This window comes from Anoplophora glabripennis, unplaced genomic scaffold (assembly GCF_000390285.2).
Source record: "Anoplophora glabripennis isolate ALB-LARVAE unplaced genomic scaffold, Agla_2.0 scaffold27, whole genome shotgun sequence".
Taxonomy (NCBI): Eukaryota; Metazoa; Arthropoda; class Insecta; order Coleoptera; family Cerambycidae; genus Anoplophora; species Anoplophora glabripennis.
Genome location: NW_019416292.1, coordinates 933,185 through 955,361, shown reverse-complemented (window position 1 = coordinate 955,361; position 22,177 = coordinate 933,185). Strand labels below are relative to the sequence as shown.

At 33.9% G+C, this 22,177-nt stretch overlaps 1 protein-coding gene across 3 annotated transcripts in view; it reads left to right on the top strand.

The window, feature by feature from the left end:
* LOC108910260 (nuclear receptor coactivator 6) overlaps positions 1-22,177 on the top strand; it is a 349,573-nt gene that overhangs the window by 242,117 nt on the left and 85,279 nt on the right. For all 3 annotated transcript variants that reach the window (XM_023457471.1, XM_018714817.1, XM_023457472.1), the window contains exon 5: positions 355-493. In XM_023457471.1, the coding sequence (XP_023313239.1) occupies positions 355-493 (139 nt within the window). The remainder of the gene's footprint in view (positions 1-354; positions 494-22,177) is intronic.

The window sequence follows — 22,177 nt, the reverse complement described above, 5'->3', positions numbered from 1 at the left end:
GTAATACATAAATTACCATATTATACCTTTAAATTATTCATTAGTTAATTTAATTCTCTTATGTAGCCCGACGGCACCACTTTTATTATCGTGGTCGTGAACGCAAAGTAATTAGGTATAAAATTTTCATATTTCGTTGATTGCATTTCTTTTTTTAACACCAGATGGCCTTAAAACGTATGTAAGCGAAAATGAGCTAGGAATAAGAAATTTAATGTAAAAGGTGTTCCACACGGTTCGGTTTTGAGACCTCTTCATCTATTTTAGACACAGAATAAATCTAGAAACAAAACAAGACATATTCGAGTGTTCAGTGAATGTTGACAGTTTGTCATTTGTTTTCCTCCGTTCTAGGTGGTGAGCAAGCCATGGGTGCTGTCGCCGGACACAAACACGGGGGACCTGACAAAATTGTGCAACCACAAGAGAAAAATAATCGCCATGGCCTCGCTGGACTGCAAGCCGCCCGATCCCAACATCAAACTGCGGAAAGGTAGGATTATCAGTCGCTTTTTTCCCCCTTCCGTTCAACTGCCAAATTCACGTACGTGTATCGGTGCCACTTCGTATCGATCATATCTCGGATTGTTTGCTGTGACCGGGCATTAGCCGAAATTTATCCGCGTAGCGGGTTTTGGGACGCTAACCTGTACCGGGATGCGTATTGCCATTGCTAAGACACCGAAAAGTTACGTAAAGAATTTATTACTTACGCGTTACGAATGAAGCATTTGAAATTGCCAGAGAAAGTTAATTAAATAACGTTTGTTGTTGCTGTTTGATAACTTTTTTATAAGAGTGCTTATAAAAATTGACTGTTGGGAAATACCTGAAGATTTTTTGAATTTGTATGATTTTCCAATCATACAATATTCAAAATGGTATCTATTGCTGAAATGAAACTTATAACAAAGATAACAAATCGAGTGCTTTTGTAAAATCAATCACACGTCAATCTGATTTCCTCCATCTAAAACATGGGCAATAAATTATTTTTTTCAACAATAACAAGTTTTTGAACGACAAATAAATCAAATCCTTCTTAGTAGGGATATATCAATCTTACATGAAAATAAAGCCCAATGTGAAAAATTATTTCAAGAATTTAGAGAAGTTACTTCTAATGGCTATGGTTCGGTAGTTAGTTATGTCGTTTTTTTTTCCCTTTTTACAAATATGGCATATCGATTATATTTATTGATATTCCTTGAATTTAATTATAGAATTTGATTTTTAAAGGTTTGGCTGGTTAGTTTCTTTATAGTATTTTACTAAAAATCCTGAAATTAGATTAGATTCCCTTTATATCATAATTGTCATCATTAGTAACTTCGAAAATACAAAAGGTATTAGAGACAGCAGATAATAAATTAGGTGTAGTGCAATTTTGAATGTGACAAAGTAAACCTAATTCAGAAAAATAATTGACACAACCAGTAACAATATCAGAAGGAGGAGAAAGAATTAGTTCTTGAATTACATAACATGACACCATAATGGGTCATTTTCAGTTGGATTAAAAATCGTTTTTGAAAGCCAAACTAGTACAAGACTTCAGTTCTTATTAATTTTAAAGGGCTGTAATCGTCACTGTTATTTGCAGACATATGGATTATGTCCATTGCATTCCTTTGAGATATACAGGGTCATACTTTAAGGTTAGCTTCCTTGGATAAAAATAAGGCAATTTAAATCAGCTTAGTACCATCTTGCTTCCGTAAGAAGCTATAGGCCCGAGAAAGTTTTTTTATTTCATGTTTTTACGATAATTTATTTATTATTTGTGTTATTTTACTCAAATTTTGGAAAAGTAGTTTTTTTTGTGTTATAAACACGAATATCTGCTTCTAAGCGCTCTTGCCACTACATTGTTTACTTCAGATTTTTTTAAGGATGGATGTTTTTGCAAAATGATTAGTTATTTTAAAACAGCAATCGATTTGCTTTTTTAAAGCAATGCAGCCTCGTTACATGTCGCTGAATTTAAAATTATTTTACAGTTAGTAATGTGGTTCTTATAACCACTGAAAACGTAAAGATGAAACCAAACAGAAAAATATGACAACATGAAAGATACTACATATAACATTTAAAAATTACCATATGACACATTCTTTATTAAAAACCATGTATATTTTCGTAGTAGTAAACTTTGTACATCATAAAATTTGTTCAACGTAGTATTCTTAGTATTAAAATTTGGTAAGTGTGACCAGTCAATATTAATAGTCTCCGTATATAATAAATTAATAAATTGGAGTTGAACTTTTTTTAATTTAAATTGTGTATATTTACAACCATTTATGGATGGTTATGAAGAGTATTTGCCAAATTTTACACTGCTTCAGTTGTCTCATTATCGTACTTAAACATCTACACCGCGAATATTCTTTAAATGTCCAAACAAATGTTGGTCTGCTGGCGCCAATCCGCGATGATCGTCCAAATTGTTCTGCGTAAATTCACCTTTTAAGTGAATCCTGTGTAGGTGTAAGAGGGACTATCCAAATGGAATTACTCCACCGGGATCGATTTGGATTAAGCGCGGCCCACCATCATTTATCACCACGAAATTGCGACACGCCAAACTTCGGTGCAATCGTGCAGGCCCCGACCGCGGCCTACTATGACTGATTTCCTCCATCAAACAACGTCCGCCGCGCCATAGATCAGGGCTTCGGCGAGGCCCGTGATCGCGGGATTTACGGAGTCGAGTTAGTGAAAGGACGGTGTTAGCCTTTTGGCTCGATGTTTTCCAATGGGCTTAGGCTCGCTCCAGATACCTCAGATACGGACAGATCGTGACCGGATTTGTTAAGTTCCGTTGCATTTTAACCACCTCAAGAATTTATCTTTCTAATCAGTTTTGCATAACTGGCGCCCAACACACACAAAACCAATCTCGTACGAATTGGAAAATAAAAGCAGTGCATTAATAATAATCGTTCTCCCTCAGCGAATCCTCTCGGGCGTAGTATATTGTAAAAAAAATCCGTGCTTTGATCTTACGCAGGCCGCGAAAAAACATCCACCGTAACAAAAACTCCATGAGGTGAACATTTCAATCCGATCGGCGGAGATTTTAGATTTCGTTCGAATATGGGGCTTCTCCCCACGTACCCAGTGTTCGTTTTTTTTCGAAGCGATCCCTGCTAAGCCCGGGAGGACGTCTGCGAACATCTGCCAAGTCTCGGAATCGTATTTTCTTCTTGCTCTTGTGTGTTCAATTTGTTGGCAGCGCGAGTGCCCAGATCAATTTCCGGGTGCATTTGTACTTTTCAGCGGGATAAATTGCGCCTTAAATTGAACGGAATTGTCTAGTTTGAATCCTCTTTCCAGGGCGAGATCAAGTGTTCTCCACAGACTTTAACGTCTGCCTAATGAAAGTTCAAGTTGGAGGGATTAGCACTCTGCTCTGTATAAAATCCGAAATGTTATAACTTAAATATTTACTTTTTGTTCATGCCACATATGAAAGATGTGAAGACGTAATGGTGGGTATTACAGTTTGTCAAATCTACGAGGCAAAATCGACAAGTAATAGCTGTTTTACATTGACAATTTATTCATGAATAAATTGACGAAGTTCTTCATGAATTAATTCACGAATTTATTGGTAAACAGTGTGGTTTTACACTGCTACAGACTTTGTCAAGTTTTTGGACGCATGAATCAGTTCTACCTATGAATCAAAGAAGCAAATACATTTCAAAAAGTCACCTTTCCACTCATAATTGTAGTGATACGACAGCGGTACCGTTCTGACACGTATTAAATAAATATTAGTTTTTGTAAGTAACAAATCAGTAAAAACAACGCAAAACTAGTACATAACATAACCTCATTACTGATCTGAGGCTGGAAATCTGTTGGGTTGGTACTTCCGAACTTCACGAAGAAATTGACGAAAATTAGAACATGCTCAAATTCCTCAAGAACTTGATGAATAAATTCATGAAGTTATTTGACAGCAGATTTGGTGCATTACACTTGTCCAGTTTCTTGATGAAGCGACTTCATGAATTAAATGATCAATAAATTGTCAATGTAAAACAGCCTTAACAGAAATATGTAAATTTTTCAGGGGACATAATTCAAGTCAGTCAATGATAAAGTTGTTTAGGTTGTAACAACTCTGTAAATGTGGTAATTATTAAAAACAGTGTTACAAGTTGTTACATTTCGAAGCCAGTATAATGCACTCATAAAAAAAAATTAAGTAGCAAAAAATTTTTAATTTTTTTAGTGATTTTTGAAATGTAACTTCGTGAATAATGTAGTATCGCGAAAAAAAAGAAGCATCTTGAAGCTTGAATGAAGCTCTAGTTTCGAAATCTTGAGATGAAAAATTTTTTTGAGCATTACTCTCGGCGCAATTAAAAGAAATAATGCAAGGCAAAAATTTAACAATTTTTTTTAAAACGACATGGGCTCAGAAAATTTTTTCTGGCTTAATCAATGTCAATTAGCCTGATTCATCAGCTTCAATTTTTTTTTTATTTTCCGTACGACTATTCATTGAAATATCGACTATTGAGTGAAAAGTCATCTTTTTTTTTGATCATCGATATTTCAAGAACTAATGATCGTACAGCGAACGAAAGGTGGGTTTAAGAAACCTGAATCAATTCTCTTCAAGGGTCTTTTGGTATGTTTGAGATTTTTTTTTACTCGCTATTTGAAAAATTGCAAAAAATGACTTTTACTGCTCTTTTGAAAAATCAACGACTACTTTGCAAATATTGCGAAAGTACGAATGTTTGTAGTTTTTTTTAGCTCAATACATGCCCATGAAGCTTATAAATTTTGAAATCGATCGATCGAACCCTTTTCCTTTCCTGAAAGTTTTATAAAAAAGTAAAGGAGCAGGTTTAATGCTCCTCAACATCAATTAATGATTAAGATGAAACAAGTTTGTTTGCGTTATATTTATCACAATTTCGCATTAGATACTCATAAGATATTGAAAAAAAATTAAAAATTTTGGGAAAAATATTTAATTTAAAAAAAAATCACATTTTTCAAAATTTTTACATTTGTTTTGCGTTTTTTTACAATTTTACTTTGAACATTTTGAGAAAAAAAAAAATTTGAAATTTAAAAATAAAAATTTGAAAAATTTAATTTTGATTCTTTTTTCGATATTTGGTCTATCCGGTTGATATTTGATCTGATATTTGATTTGATATGATTTTTACGCGAAATTGGAAGAAATATAACTTAAAAAAAATTGTTCCTTTTTCGTCAGTAATTGTTGTTTAACGAGCAATAATCCTGCTCCTTTAATTCTTTACAAAACTTTGACGATTCAGGAAGGGAAAACGGTTCCACAAACATTGGTATTTTTCGCAATATTTACAAAGTAGTCGTTGATTTTCCAAAACAGCAGAAAAAGTGATTTTTTTACACGTTTTCAAACTAATGCAGAGTATAAATATAAAAAATTCTCAAACATGCCAAAAGGCCCTTAAAGGGGATAATAAAAAAAGGTGACTTTTCATTCAATTGCCGATATCTCATTGTGAAATAATCATACAGAAAATAAAAAAAAAACAAATTGAAGCAAATGAATAAGGTTAAATGACTCCGGCATTGTTTTGAGGCCATGTCGTTTTGTAAAAAAAATGTAAAATTTTTGCCTTGCATTATTTCTTTTGATTGCGCCAAAAATGATGCTCAAAAAATTGTTCATCTCAAGATTTGAAGACTGGAATCCTCAAACTTCAAGATGCTTTTTTTTCTCGATAGGATCGTTATTCACGAAGTGTTACGGCCATTCAAAAATCACAAAAATTGGAAATGTTTCTGCTTTAATTTTTTGCTGAGTTTATATTCGCCTCAAAGCATATTATGGTTCGGCTTCGCGAGTCTCGTTAGTGACGTCATCACAGGCACGCCATACTAAATCGACGCCACGATGTGGCAAACTGCCTAGTTACATTTTTATTACAGTGTAAACATCCCTAAGTGGTCTTATAACTTGTTAATTTGTCTAATTATTTGCCAAATCCGTTTAACTCTAGTTTGAACTTTAATTTATAAGTCATATTTTAAAGTGTGATGCTATGAAGAAAATTTAACCTTAATGTGCTTTTGGCGTTGTTTAAGTTATCCCGTCAATTATTATTAATTAAACTTAATTGTTAATTAAATTTTTTCCCTAAAAACGCCACTACATATAATTAAAAAATGCATAATTCAGTTATATATATTATTTATTGTATCTATAATTTTTAGCTTTTCACAATACTGTTAGTTTAAAGATAATAATTTCATACCACCTTGCATGTCATGGTAGTTTGTAGTGGCGATAAACAAAGTAAAACAGCGCCCCCTCCTCACTGCGATTAACGGTTTCAAAACTGGCATTTGTTTCGATAATTATCAAATCCGCGGCAATTTGCATTTGCCGGAGCGTTTGACGCAAAGGGGGCGGGTATAGGTGGTAGGGTGCGGGTGGATGTTTTGTTCGTCTCGCGTAGCGCTTTCGTTCTTTCTAATCCGACATTACGAGGTAATTGGTGACGGCGGCGGCGGCAGCGGAGGAGGCGGCGGGGGCGGCGCGGGATTGTTTGAACGTATCTCGGTCGGCGGGATGAAGAGGCCTTCCAGGAGGGATCAATAATACGTCCCGAGGGAACGGCGACATCTCTGCGTCATGTCAGTTGATAAGGGTTAAATTCGTATTAAAATGAAACGCTGTCATCGCGGGCGAGACCATCAGGCCGCCGCCCGTTGTCTCGGGGACGGCTCGCTGGCCTTCTGGCCACCGCTACACTCAGAGAAAGGTTCTTTCTATAAAAACATCAGACAAAGGTACTTTGAAACAATTAACGATATTTCGCAGAAAGACTTAAAAGTTTGTCGAAATAACATTTGTAGAAACAAAAACAATTATAAGAAATCAAATGATAATTATTATTTATGTTGATTATTGTTTTCTTATTTAATATAATGTTATAAAGAAATATTTTTTTTAGTGTAAGATTTTTTCAACCTTAACAACTGACCACAATGCTAATAAATCGTTGAACAAATATGCAGGGTATTTTTAATTTTAGACAACAGTTACAGTTGTCATAAAGACCATAATGTTCAAATGATAACTGTTATATTGTTAACGGAATAAAGAAATTCCGACCCTAACATGACGACAAAAAAGGTACAGACATGTTGAGAACTGCTGAAGTTGAGAGAAAAATTACGCACATTCGCAAAAATTTCCTGCTGTTCTGTAATAAATATTATGCGATGCAGCCTTAAATCGAAATGTTACTTCTTCTACATCATTAACTTCTCTGTCATACATTAAATATTTTAAATATTCTTAGAAATAAAAGTCTAAACGAATCGCCATGTATCCAGCATTTTGCCTATGTTCACTGTATACCAATCAGCAACGCATTCACTAATTCACAATTACTGTAATTATACGCCATTGTAATAAACTAATAAACCACAAACCATCGACAATTTCATCGACCTAGATTAATACCGAAACGTAAGACAGTTAAGAAACAACTAATGTAAACGCGAGCACCAGATGTAGAAGAAAAACGGAGTATTTCAAAGAAACGCGGCCATCAGTGTACGGTGGCAGAGCGTGGGCGGTTCTGGCGGAGGCGGCGGATCCTGTAACGAATTTGTCATTTAGGGCGATATTGAAAAGCCGTGAATCGAGTTACTAAACAAAATACGTCCTGTGAGTTATAACTCCCATATTTCTTGTAGTCCTGACTGTTGGGACAGCACCCCTTCCAAAGATACACAAAGAGACATCAGGGGTGGCATCCGATTGTATAGTCCCATTCAGAAATATAAGAAATACAAAAAAAAATGGTTCATAAAAATATATTTATTATTTGAAAAATTAACTAAAATAAATCAAAAAGTTACCATTATGTAAAAATTATTTCTATAATTTTTAATTTGGCTAAATAAATGAATTTCTTTTTAGAAACTAAAAGACAAAATACTCTATTTACTGCCTGTATTGATAATTTGTCCTTAATATTCTTGTTGGTCTATTATTTTGTAATAACCATCCTATTTAGAGATACATTAAATGAGAAATAACGCCTTAAGACATCATGAATATGCGTCCTAGAACAAACTAAAAACGGATTACCATGGAAATAAATCAATTCAGTAGTACAAATAGAATTAACGTCAGTACAGATTATATGCCGCCAATGTGTCTTGCCGAATTAAATAACATATTAGGAAGGGATTAAACGCTGAAGGTACCACGGGTGTTATAGGATAATAATGCTCTCTCGACTTCGGCGCCTTATTATCCATATAACACCCTAGGTGCCTTAATTACTATTATTAATTCCTGTACCTCAGAAACGAACTGTACAAATCGTTTTGGGCACGGTACAGGCACATATTTCATCGGGTGCGTTCAATTCTCATTCTCCATTATATTCATGAACTCCGCTGACTGCCACTTTTTAATCTATAGCGCGCTTTCGATCCGGGAAGCGAGGATGACGGATCTCGGGCATCTCCCCTGTAACAAATAAAGTTATTCAGAATAAATGTTACCTCTCCCAAATTGGGAACGAAAACAAATTGAATTCCGATGAGGTTCTATTTTGAGAGGGAGCACGAAAAGAGTAACACGTTTACGGACAGCTTCAAAGGGATTCAGATGTATCTTCCGAAAGGATCCGACCTGGGGGTTTACGGATTTTCCGTGTTTTTGCTTCACAGGCACCTACCGCGGAATTAATAAACAGTTGAGCGTTTCTTTATCTGATGGATTTGATCAGAGACGGACTTAACGGGGTGAAAGCATAATGGTGGATTCGCCTAAAGACTTGTTGTTCAATTGTGTTCCTGTGTTTACCGAATATCAACAAGATTTTGTCCCGTTTACGAGTATATCGAGGTGACGTTTTACAGATATGTAATTCAATGAAGCGACTAATAAATCTCAGCGTTTAAGGCCATTTTACGTATTTTAATACGAAGGAAAAACAAATTTGAGTATTATATGCGTAATACTAAATAAAACTGGCCCTAGGATAGAACCCTGAGGTAGTCAAGTGAGACTTGAAATTACTATTTTTATCAGTTTCTACAAACTTGACTATCCGAGATATTATTGTAAAATTGTCTAAAGGAACATAATACAAGACATCTCTCATCTTGTGAGTTAAAAAATTTTAATTGTTAACTTTTCTATTTAAACAAATAAGTGAGGAAAACAGTTTTTTCACTTTGCAGGGAAAACCATCAATTTTAGCGAAAAGTGACTCGCAGACAGTGATTGACCGTTAGGTCGTATGTTCGAAATAATGTATTGAGATGTTGTTGCTTGAAAATATGTTTAATGAATGGTATCTGCTTACAGACTATTTACAATAAAACTGAATGTTCTCCTACTTACTAAACCGGGGGTTACCCATCCCTTGGTCAGGTACCCAATTCTTAGAGTAACAAATTACCCTTATTGTACGTAAAACCGTACATGCTCCCCGCCTTGAGCTAAAAACTTAACTTTAAAATTTAATACAATAGTTACATTATACTTAAACTTAAAAATGTAATTTACAAATTAAATTGTACTTTAACCTGCTTATTCTTAATCTAAATATTGACGGTTTGTACTATTAATTACTAAAATGACTGCTAATTCAAATATTGTTTATGTCAAGTCCTTCACATTGTTCGCGCACTGTTGGTAACGCTCACTTACACGTCACTTAATCCTTTTTTCAATGGGTAGAAGGCATATCTTGCGTAATGTTCGCTTTATCAAACCGTTGTTTGTTTTGATAGTCACTACTCTCACTTGGCCGTCGTTTCCGGGGTGGGTATCCACTATTCTGCCGATTCGCCAAAAGAGAGGTTGAATGTTGTCTTCTGCTACGATAACCATGCTGCCCTTCAGATCGCCCGAAGCAAGGGTTTCCCTTTGCCATTTGCTGCGTGTTTGTAATGATGCCAGGTACTCGCGGCTCCATCTTTTCCAAAAATGTGTCCGAATCCTTTCCACAAGCTGCCATCTGGATAATCTGTTGATTGGNTCGTTTTGCACAATACTCACTGCTGCCGATGAAGTTATTTTACGATTTGTTATGTTGTTTTTTGCACCGGATCCGGCTCGAAGGACCAATGATTGACCGTTAGGTCGTATGTTCGAAATAATGTATTGAGATGTTGTTGCTTGAAAATATGTTTAATGAATGGTATCTGCTTACAGACTATTTACAATAAAACTGAATGTTCTCCTACCTACTAAACCGGGGGTTACCCATCCCTTGGTCAGGTACCCAATTCTTAGAGTAACAAATTACCCTTATTGTACGTAAAACCGTACAGACAGCTTGTAGGGAATAACATTATCTACAAAATGAGACTTGTTAAATTAAAATCGGTTAATAAACAAAAAAGTTAGTGCAAAAAAACAGAAAAGTGCTAATTTCTTAATTTGTTTATATCTATCGCATTTATTATTAAAATTTTATAAAACCATGATAAGTTGAGGGTTTTGTCATACTTTAAAAATGCGCCAAAAGTGGGCGCTGTAGATGCAATAGTTTTCGCACAATTCAATTTGTTTATAACGGAGGCTCCAAAAGTTATGAACTTTAAACCTCTATACAGGCGTTAATTTTCAATCAAACATGATTCTGAAAGCGTCATTGTAATCTTAAAGACGTAATTAAGCGACCTATTAAAAAATATCACCGGTTTTTTGACATTAACATTCTCAAATTGTGCATTAAAAAACCGTGCGTTTTTCGCTTATAAACAATTTGAATAAAATTGTTGCTATTTATGCTACCTCACCGAAAATAGATTCAATGGATAGCTGGCAAAAAGTACATTTTGTTTAAAGCACCCTCTACGACCAACAGCAGCCAAGATAAGAATTTTTTTTAAATCGTAGCGCAATTGTTTATAAACATTAAGACTTGAATTCTTCGCAAAATAAAGTTTACGACGTAAACTACGATTACCCGTGAAATGCATTAAAAAATGTGGAAAATTAACGACTCACGAGCCCTTTAAAGAGAAGGTACTTGGTAAGTAATTATTTTACTGTTATTAAATAAATAAATGAAGCTATCGTTCATTTAAAAAGTTATTTTTTTACATATAAAGCCAAAGTAAACTAATAATAACGGCGTAAATGACAGATATGAAAAAAAAAACTTTTTACTGCGTATGTCGAGGTTTGTTCTTAAAGGTAGAGCTTTAAAATGTTTCAGATCGTTCGGATATTGAAAATAGTAAGATCCAGTTTATAAAAGGATCAAAAGCGTTTAAGTTGGAAACTTTTTATTGTCCGCAGCTGAAATAAAAGCCGGTCCTGTGATGAAAACACAAAATCCACCCCCCTATAAAATCATGCACAATATTTAAACGCCGAGAATTTATTCCCTTAATAACCGAGAAATATCAGCACCGGGGTCGCCACTAGCCATTAAACACCGCCCCCGTCACCGCGGGGTCGCGAGACGATTAAAAACTGCATCCTCGCACTTCTCAATCCCATAATAATTATTCTAAATATACGTAGTAGGCTGCGACCGCTCGGCGCGCGCTTACGCCGAAAACATTTTTAATTGAATCGGAACGCCATTAAAATTTCGCGAGGTATCCGGAGTCGCTCGCGCGAATTACATCGCAAAAAAGCGACGTCGTTAATCGGCGTGTTTGTAGTGAAGTGCGCCACCCCATGGCCGTAAATCCAATTGAGGTCCCGAATATGAGGCGCGGTCGTTAAATGATGTTTTATGGGAGGTCTTATTTGATTGCGAATTCCCGGACGATTTCGAGGACTGCGTTCTGTTGACGATCCTGCCAGGACAGGGCCTAGCCCAAAGCAAAAAACGATGAATAATATCATATTTATATTTCATCTCAACATTACTTCAATCGTACTTATTAGACAGACAAGTTCGTAAAATATGACGGCTATACATCTAATAATTATACTTTTATTCCTGATGTTCCCCAGGGTTCGAATCTCGGTCCACTTGTATTCTCAATTTTTATTTATGATCTTAAATTTTCTTTAAAATCATATAGTCAAGTCCCATGAACCGTACTTCGGCTGATAATAAGTATTCAATATTTTTAAAAGCTTGTAGTATAACAACCCTAGGTGCGATAAAAAAATAAGTAAACGTAGTTGTGGTCAAAAATATGTGATCGTCATAAGGACTACCTACGTTGTGTGTATCCATTTTTAATTGACCTGAAGGCGGTGGCTACTAACTTTGTAGAGGGGATGTATGGTTTAATTATATAAAACAAAAGCAGAGTAAATACACCTAACCTTTATTTACATACAATTCAAATTAAACATGTGACAAATAGAAAGAACAACAAAAACATTAACAACCATTAAACATAAAAGGAGAGTGCCAGGCTCACCTAGAGCTCCTGTGGGGAAAGAGCATGGCAGAGAAACCCACGATCGTTGCTCTTACCACCCAAATATAAATACAAAACAACCGCTAACCAAAGGCATAAATTAAGAACCTTTGCTAATGATAAATAAGTCCTGTCTCATTTAATGTGTCACTAAATGTCATCTGTTAACCCCATATTAGTCATACACACTTCCAAGTAAAACTGGAGAGATTTGGTGTTAGTTAGCCGGCAGAGCCGGAAGGTACTGAGGTCCCATCATACGGGAGGCTACTCAGCTAAAGTTGAGATTTCGGAAGGTCCTTCTTAACACTGGAGTCCCATACGGGAGGCTATCCAGCGTAATCCAGATTCATTCCGCACGGGCGAAAATGTTAGTAACTGCAACAAGGCTCGTATAGACGTGTGACATAAAGTGGACACAAGAAATCAAAGAACAACATGATCTTGTTTAAAACAAGTTAAATGTGAAATAAAGAAGTCGTTATTGCACTATCTGGGCGGTCTCGACAAAATACATATTTGAACATGTCATAAATAATGAACAACCTTAAATAATAATTGTAACAATTTTATATTAGAAAAATATACGCCCCTAAGCGTAAGACAATGAAGGCTAAACATATACAGAATTATTATCATGAGACATCTATATTTTACGAACAACGTCATCATTACAAAAACAAGTTAGCTGTAAAACAAAGGAGTCATTATTGTAAAGTCGGGGCGCCCACGACAATATATATATTTTAACATGAAATAAATAATGAGCAATCGTTAATAATAATTATAACAATTTTACCTTAGAAAAATATATGCCCTTGAGCATAAAGCAATGGAAGCTAAACATACAAAGAATTATTATCATGAAACATCTATAAACATCACAATCATAAGATTACATAGAACAATTAACAACAAAGTACTTAAAGAATATTACCTGCTAACTAATGACACTTTAACCAATTAACTTTTCACTACTTTGACACACTGCCCGCCGATCGTCTTACTGCCGATCTCCACACCGTTCGCACTTCAACTGCCTATCTTCAACTATTTAGGCTTCCTTCCAGAATTTCCTACCTAAGTGTTTTTTGTGCTTCCTTCTATCGACCGTTAATATTACTTTTTCATTATTATACAACACCTATGTAACAGGTGACGTCGAAGTTGATAAGATAAGTACGGTTTTGCACAAGCTGTTATGAATATTTTAACTATGACTAATGACTGATCATATGCCTATTGGTTGGATTTTGGGGTCCATTGCTTTTTTGTATTTTTATTTTATTTTAATAATTATGAAATATTTTACATGTGAATACGAAATTGTATATTTTTATTAGAAATCGGTGATTTACATTACAAACCTGACTTGGAACACGTATGGGCCACTCCGGCCCTGTCTTAATCTCCGAAAATCACTCACAAAGTCCCCGGCAACGAGCAGTCTCGTTCCATCCGGACGCAAAAGTAGTATTTGGACGGGGGAGGGCGGCTTATGAAACGGGTATTAATTAATTATCAGGTCTTTAGAGCTGTTACAAGAGGCCCTCCCGATCCCACTTTCGATTTAATAAAACACGGATTCAGACAAACCAGTTTATTACGGAGCGACGAGGTCGGCGAATTAATATTTCCACCGCTGCGTTGCGCGCCCCAGCTGGGTCAGGGTTTTGATAAACCAGAACTACCGGGCTGAATATTAAGTCCGATTTGCGTTTCCACCGAAACCGTTTATCCACGGCCTTGTCGCGAATTAACAACTTCGAACTGGTCGACGATCTGCGATAATTAATTAATTTGTCTCCCCACGTATTCTCTTGGAAGATATACAGTGTGTCCCACAAGTTTGATTTTCAGATTTTTTTCAGCCAAAAATAAATTAGCCAAAACCCGGCCTTAGGGGCCCTCCTCCTTTTTGAGAAAATTTCATTCTTTAATAAAATTCCAGAGTGTCTTCAAACTTGATTGATTTTATACAGTGTGATTCAGAACTTGTCCAAAAAAATTTAAAGAATTTCATTCCCAAGGAAAGAAAATAATTCAAATTTTATAACACCTATTTTATATCAGAAATTCAACTGATTTTGCTGCTATTGTTATTATTAATTATTAATAATAAATATTTGTGGTTTTAGTTAATAAAATAATTTAACATACCTGATGTTACAACAACTGTTCAAAATTTTTTCTACCGACCTGTAAACACATTTGGACCCGTCTTACTTAGGTTCTACGAACTAAGACAAATGTTGCTTTCTTCACCATAACACAAATGTTGCCTTGCTTCACCGTAATGTAAAACGATATCCATTAACTCCGAGTTCCTATACACGTAAGCCATTTTGGACGCTTCAAAAACTAATGTAAACACTATCGCAAAAATGTTACTACTAAAATCGGATTTCAGTATTCTTATTGGAAATACAGCAACTTGAAAATTTTTTTTTCGGAAACAGGATTAATTTTTTTTTACTATATTAACTAATTATTAAAATTAAATTAAATATTAAAATACAAAAAAAGCATTGTTGCCCCATTTGAAACTGAGTAATAATTTAAAAAAAATTGTTTCAAATAAAAGTTAATTGCATCAAATCAATTTGTTCACTTTTTAAAATGATTTTTCACTATACAAGGTGTTCCATATCTTGTGGGCTTCTTTCGAATGGAATATCCAGAAAATTATTGAATTACATAAAAATGTACCGTTTTGGTGTTATTTAATGTTTTTTAACTGTCTTTTGGAGCATCTTGCAAATTATAAAACATCTCCAAAACTAAACGTAATAGCATGATGTGGTTTTCACCACTCGCTTAAGCATGGAAAAAGCTACTTTATGTATAGAATTCAAATAGAAAATACTAATTATAGAGATTCCAACTTTTGCATCATTAATAACTCAATTATTTTAAATTCAACCCTAGGTTATACTTGACACAAGCAATGTAAAATCTAACATTCTTTCGATTTTAATGAGGTGTATGATTTTTAATATTTTTTTGTATTGTTCTAGCGTCAAAAAATGGATGCAAATGTGTCCTATCCAACATAGTAAAAATGCTTCGAATCAACATTTTCTACATAAATGATTTGGATAAGGTACTTTAATTGGCTAGCTAGATTTTCCGATTTAACAAAAGTTGATTTCTTGTGGGAATTTATAACGAGTAATTTATTTTTCGCCACCCACAATGCAAGATCTGCAAAATCGATAAATGTAAGCTTTCAGGGACATCACCAACCATTGCTGCAAATCTTTTTTGTGTTTTTCTGATTATTTTGGTTTGGTAATGGAGCTATTTGAATTTTTTGATTAATTTCAGCGACTGTATTCAAAGAATCCTTATATTCATGAGGTATGAATGTATTTACTTAATAATAAGTAAAATATTCAAAACAATTCATCTAATATGCGGCGTTTTGAATTTTCCCATGCAGAAATTGGAATTGTATAATTTTTTACCTTCTCAAAGGAAGTAATCCCCTAAAAATTATGCATCGTGTTATTGTCAAACTTTTAGCAGTTCCTTAAACTCCGCGCATGTTTATCATGCAAATGTGGGATAAAACAAACGCGAATTTTCGCCGTAGTTTTTAAATCCGCAATGGCATGCAAATTATAATACTAGCTTATTTTTGAGGTGCGCTAATTCTCGCCCTCGCTCGGAATAAATAGTCTTGCGGTGAAGAACGATGAATTATACCGAGAGATCCGGAAAGATTGAAGTGTTTGGAGATCGCAACCCGTGCCTGTCTCTGTTAATACTCCAGATTTTTATATGCTAAAAGTGGTGTTAGAAACAAGCCGCGTTCCCCAAACGCTTCAATTATTCTGGATCTGTCTCTAGAATTATATAAATGACACAAAGAACATATAAAAAGCAAATAACAAAATTATTGAAACTTTAGTTGAAAACAAAATAGATAATTTTATAAAACTGACTTTATTGCCACTGAAAAAAATTACGCAAGAATTTATTTGTGTTTTATATTTTATTGCAATTTTAGTACCCATAGAAGTTTTACTATCATGTGTTGGAATATGAATTCGTGTCGCAATTGTTTTGTTCTTATTCTCGGGAGTGATGAATCTGTCGAAAAACGGAGGATTTGAACTGAAACATAATGTTTTTGACTGTTTTCTTGAACAAGAAGCACCTGAGATATCCTAAAGGGTAGGGAATTTTATACTATAACTTTAATGATGTATTACTGAGGTAATAATAAATACCTCTGTAGTAACATAGAAGAATAAATTAGGATTTATTTCTTAGCATTAGAGTTTTTTGGGAGGTATGTTTGAGATTGTCAGAAAAGTTAGAGAAATGTCAGAGAAAATGTATTTTCAAAATATGGAAATATCTTGATAGCATTTATCCTGATTCCTAATAGTCGTTTTAGATTTGCATCCTCTTCTAGTGATTATCCAATGTATCCACAGATAGACTTCAAAATGGAGAAAATTTCCAGTGCTATATTTAAGAGAAAATGTCAGTCTTTGCAAAGACGCGTACTTGTCTTGAAACTGCAATTTTTGGTAGCAAATACGTGACATATTTTAAATGAATTCGGTTAGGAATATTTTTTATATCTTGGGAAAATATCCGAAATCCATGAAATACACGAAAATCTATTAAAAAAAAAACTAATAAAAATTGTCCTAAAGTAGTTTATTTCGTAGGGCTTTAAATAAATCGAACAGTAATGCGTGTAATTTCTAGGCAACTTTTACTTTTGCAAATTTTTATCAATGTTTCTTTCAACAAGACTTTTCTCCCATTAAAAAAAAATCTCCAAGTTCGTAAACACTTTGTACGTACTTCTATGTACCCACGTCATCGAATATATTTCGTTAAATCGATTTTCCAAAATGAGTTTAAAATCGACCTATTTTCCTTCCTATTTTTCTCCGCCATCAATCTCCAGCTAGATTTATGGCCAGATCCTAATTGAATTTGTCTTAAAAATCGTCTCTAACGGTCAGTTTTCTTCCTGCGCGTCCGGCAGCACCTCTGATCCGAAAAAATTAGCTTTACGGCTCGTCTATATCACAACATCCGACTTTTATTGCCCTCGCTTGCACTGGAAAAACCCGGTGGCGTAATTGAAAGGCAGAGTCGCTGGCAATTATAAAAGCGGCCGTTCCCAGACGTAATTCCTCTTTAATTTTTAACTCACCGAGGCGGCCTAATTAACACACAAAGGGCCGTTTTCTTGGTGGAACTGGCGCGGTATCGAATTTCTTATTCTCTCTCTTCGCGCCCGTCGGCGAAAAATAGCACCCACGTTCATTATTTCCCGAATGTATTGTTGGGGTGGTCGTATTGTTCCGATTTTTCCAACGATCGTATACATATAAAAAAATCTGATATTACAGATGGAGGACTGGGTATTTTTATGACACCACCTGATTTTTTCCTTAGGATGACTGAATTTTTAAATTTCTTAGCAATAACCCTGACATCACATGCAGTTTTTGCGTTTTTAATCCATAAATGCACCGCTTTAGTTGTAATAATTCCTAAATTGTTGCCCTCTCAAAGCGTCTTCAAGGATGTAAGAACATGACTGAAGAAATATATATATTGAGATGAAATCAGATGTGAGAGAGCAAATTAAAATTTAAATTAAATTTCTATTTAAAAGACAAAGCGGTAAAGATAATGGTTGATGATTAAAAAAATTGTTGTTAGTATTGAATAAGTAGTAGGAATCATCGGATTATTAGAATAGTATAAATTTCAAAATTCAAATATAAAAATAATTATAATTTTGGTTAGATAGAGCATATGCCAAGAAGTTGTTAGAAAACATAACTAAAACTAATTCAAATTCATAAGTGACAGATATCTAATAAAAGTTAAAATGTCAGAGTGCTCATAAATAGTTATAATATAAGGTAAAATACTAATTAGGAAAAGATATTAAGGTTTAAAGAAAAAGTTGTATATCAATAAATCAATATGTCATAGAAATGTCAAAATTAAAGTGGGATTCACAAGGAATAAAGTAGTATATAGAAAAGTCAAATAAGAGTATAGAATGAGAAATATTTTGAAGTAGAATGTAAATGTGATTGTTAAAAAATTAGAATAGGGCATAAGTGTAAAGGTTTAAGTGAAGTGAGGTGAGTGAAAAAGAAAAACGGCAAGTAAAAAGAAAGCAAAATCAGATATGTGGAAAGGCCTTAATAAGGGAAAAACCAAAGATCAAGGTAGTGAAAAAGAAAAAATAAATTATTGATTAGTTACGAATTAATTTGGGTGAAAAAGTCAGATATTGTAGAAAGAGATTAAAAAACCGGGAAAACAAGAGAATCTTTTATCGAGAGAGTGTTACAAAGAAATAAAGAAAAAGAAACCAACAGAAGCAGCAGAAAGAAAGCGGACCAGCAGCAACAGCAGCAGAAAGAAAACGAACCATCAGCACCAGCAGCAGAGAGAAAGCGGAAAGACAGCAGCTTCCGAGAGAAAGAAGTACAACAGCAGGCAAGTCCCAGGAAACCAGATAAATAAGAGGCCCAGTAGTAGCAGTAGCAGAGAGAAAGTGGAAGTAGTAGCAGGAGCAGGTCCCAAGAAATTCGTCAGAAAGCGGTATAGCCGACAGTGTCCAAAAAGCTATTGAGACAGGAAAAAAAAAGGAATTAAACAAATAATACGTATAAAAAAGGTACCTTTCATTTTCGTAGACAATTTGTGCACAAATTAAAAGTAAAATTCGCTTGAAAGTTTTCAGAATTTCAAAGATTTCAATTTTTAACAAATTTAATTCAGATATATAGCAAGCATCATAGAAATTTGGCCAAGCATTTTAGATTTATAGATATTAAGATTAGTGATAGGTTGGAACATATTAGAACAAGAAATTATACGAGAAAATTGAAAGTACATATCGACCGGAACTAGTTATTTCAGGAAATTAGCCAAATCGAAATAAATTCTTGTTGTAAGTGTTCAAGACATTGTAAAAAACTTCAAAATATTTGATAGTGTGTGACATTTCTAAACTGAAACATTGATATACAAAATAAAATATTAATAAATTAATTTATTGATAACATCTGTTGTTTAGAGTTGTTAGTTGTGTTTGGTTTCTGGAAGAATAATATTTTGATTTGAACCGACTACTGAGGAGAGTCTAAAGCTAGCAGGGAGAAGGTATACAACATCACACCAAAATCAAATTTACATGTTACACTAAAACACAATTTGAAATTTAATTTGGCGCTCATACAAATATAAAGTCACATAACTATATACCATAACAATATATATAAATAAAGACACAGTAGGTCCATCTACACCTCGGAAGAAGACTTGACTAAAGAAAAACTGATGCCCTCTTCATCTATATCAAAAGCTTACGAATAAAATATCGTGAATGAAATATCTTCCCGTCGTGTGATCCCAAATATCCACTTTTACGAAATTTGTTGTTACATTTCGAAAACCTTGGAACTGTGGAAACCGCGGAAACAACAAAAAAAAATCGCCTATGGGCACCTCGTGAAATATTACCGTTGATTCAGCTCGATTTATTTTGATGTACAACGGATTCGTACATTGTTCGGACGCAAGGGGTCATTAGCTTTTTATTTGCTGTGACCGCGGCTCATTTTTCGCCTACCCCTCGCTCTGTTGTGTGTGCAGGTACACTAATTAGGACGACGCGAGCCGGCGTGGTACCAGGGGTTCACACCAACCGGACAACCACTTGACGTGGGTCGACGGCCTCCGGTTCGAGATCCGATACCGATTTCGCTGCTGATGTTTTGAAAAATGTTCGGTAGAAAACAAGTAGGTACAAGGAGATAGGTATTCACTGCCTACACGGTGAAAAGTTGTAGTGTTAAATTTCACACTGACAATACTTTGATGAATTTAAAAAAGTTAAATAATTTCAACCTACATTCGGGATTATAAATTACCTTTCTATTGACATATATAAGACTCGATTACTTCATCAATTATTGTGTTTCTTGTTAATAATGGTAAGATATACAATTGCTTATAGGCTGAATCTTCTAAACTGCTGTGGGTTCAAATCGCTAATAACAGTAAAAATATAACTACATATAAGCAAAGAGAGGGTGCTTCGATTCGCCTGATAAAAATAACATTACACAATCATCAAAATTTTGAAGCTGAAGATTTAAATGTCCCTTACCGACTAGAAAACTGATCATAACTCTTTGGTATGTGTTTTTCACAAAAATACAAATTAATCATTGCATCTTGTAATGGCAGAGCAAGTAAGAAACTTTAAGTTTAGTTGATTTATAAAAAAAAATTTGAAAATATGTCTGGCGCCAGTAAATCTACAAACTTAATATTCTTCTAACTGGATTACTCTTTAATCTAGGTCAGGTGTATATGCAAAAGATTATTATAAAACAGGTTGTTTTTACTAATTAAATGCAAAGAAAAAAAATTTTTTGAAAAAATATTTTTCGATAAAAATTTGTTAACAGGGTTCTTAAGAAACAATAAATTTTTGTTAAATTTTTTTTTTAATTCAGGTTTTTGGAAAAATTATTTTTGGTTAAAAAAAATATATAAAAACTTATTAGAGTTATTAAGAAAAATAAATTTTCTTATTAAAAAAAAAAAATTAGAGAAAAAAATATTTTTTGTTAAAATAACATTTTTTATAAAAGGTTACTAAAAGGTTTTTTAAGAAAAACAATTTTTGCGTGAAAATACTAAAATATATTAAAATAAATAAAAGTTATTAACAATATAAATAGTTAAATTTGTTAACTTTACAAAACTAGAAAATCCAAAAAAGATCAAATACATAAATAACCAAAGACTATAGACAAAAGAGTACCTACTTTGTATAATGAAATGAACTTTTACTATTGTTTCTAAAAAATGAATAAATTATTTAAATATCCCGGGTTTTACTAACCAATGTCAAAGATATCCTCTGTTTAATCCGTTCACGGTTTTTCCCGAATCACAAAAAACTAACTTAGTTTAAACAATAACGAACTTTAGCCGAACTGTTGCTAAACTGTAACAGTAGAACACTTTGTTTATAACTTAATTGTTGCTAATTGTTGTTAATTACGGAGATAAACGTTGTAACAACTAATTTTGTTCGGAGATAACTAATGATTGTAGAAAAAACTGGTAAGTCACTAGTGAGCGATCGAAGATGAACTAACTCTTTTGAGTATCGACGAAAAACTGATTTTACCCCTAAAAATTCATCCCTTTTATATGTTAATTTTATGTCTTTAAGGGTCAGTTTCGAAAAATGTTACGCAGTTAGCAACTACGCACTAAGCTTATGACATATTTTTTTTATTGCATCATCTTTCTTAAAAAATAAAAGTAAACTGATGCTTCGAGTAAGCCAAATACTCGTGACATAAAAACGGACGACGCAATTTCGCTTATTTCATTTCATCCGTAGCCTTCGGGTCTACAACACTTATTCTATCGAAAAATGTGTTTGTTTTTGTCTTCGTCCTCTATTATCAGTGTCATTAAAGATAATTTGGCATATTTTAATGCTTTTATTTTTTTTATTTATTACATAGATTTCAGTAAAGTGGGATTCACAAGGAATAAAGTAGTATATAGAAAAGTCAAATAAGAGTATAGAATGAGAAATATTTTGAAGTAGAATGTAAATGTGATTGTTAAAAAATTAGAATAGGGCATAAGTGTAAAGGTTTAAGTGAAGTGAGGTGAGTGAAAAAGAAAAACGGCAAGTAAAAAGAAAGCAAAATCAGATATGTGGAAAGGCCTTAACAAGGGAAAAACCAAA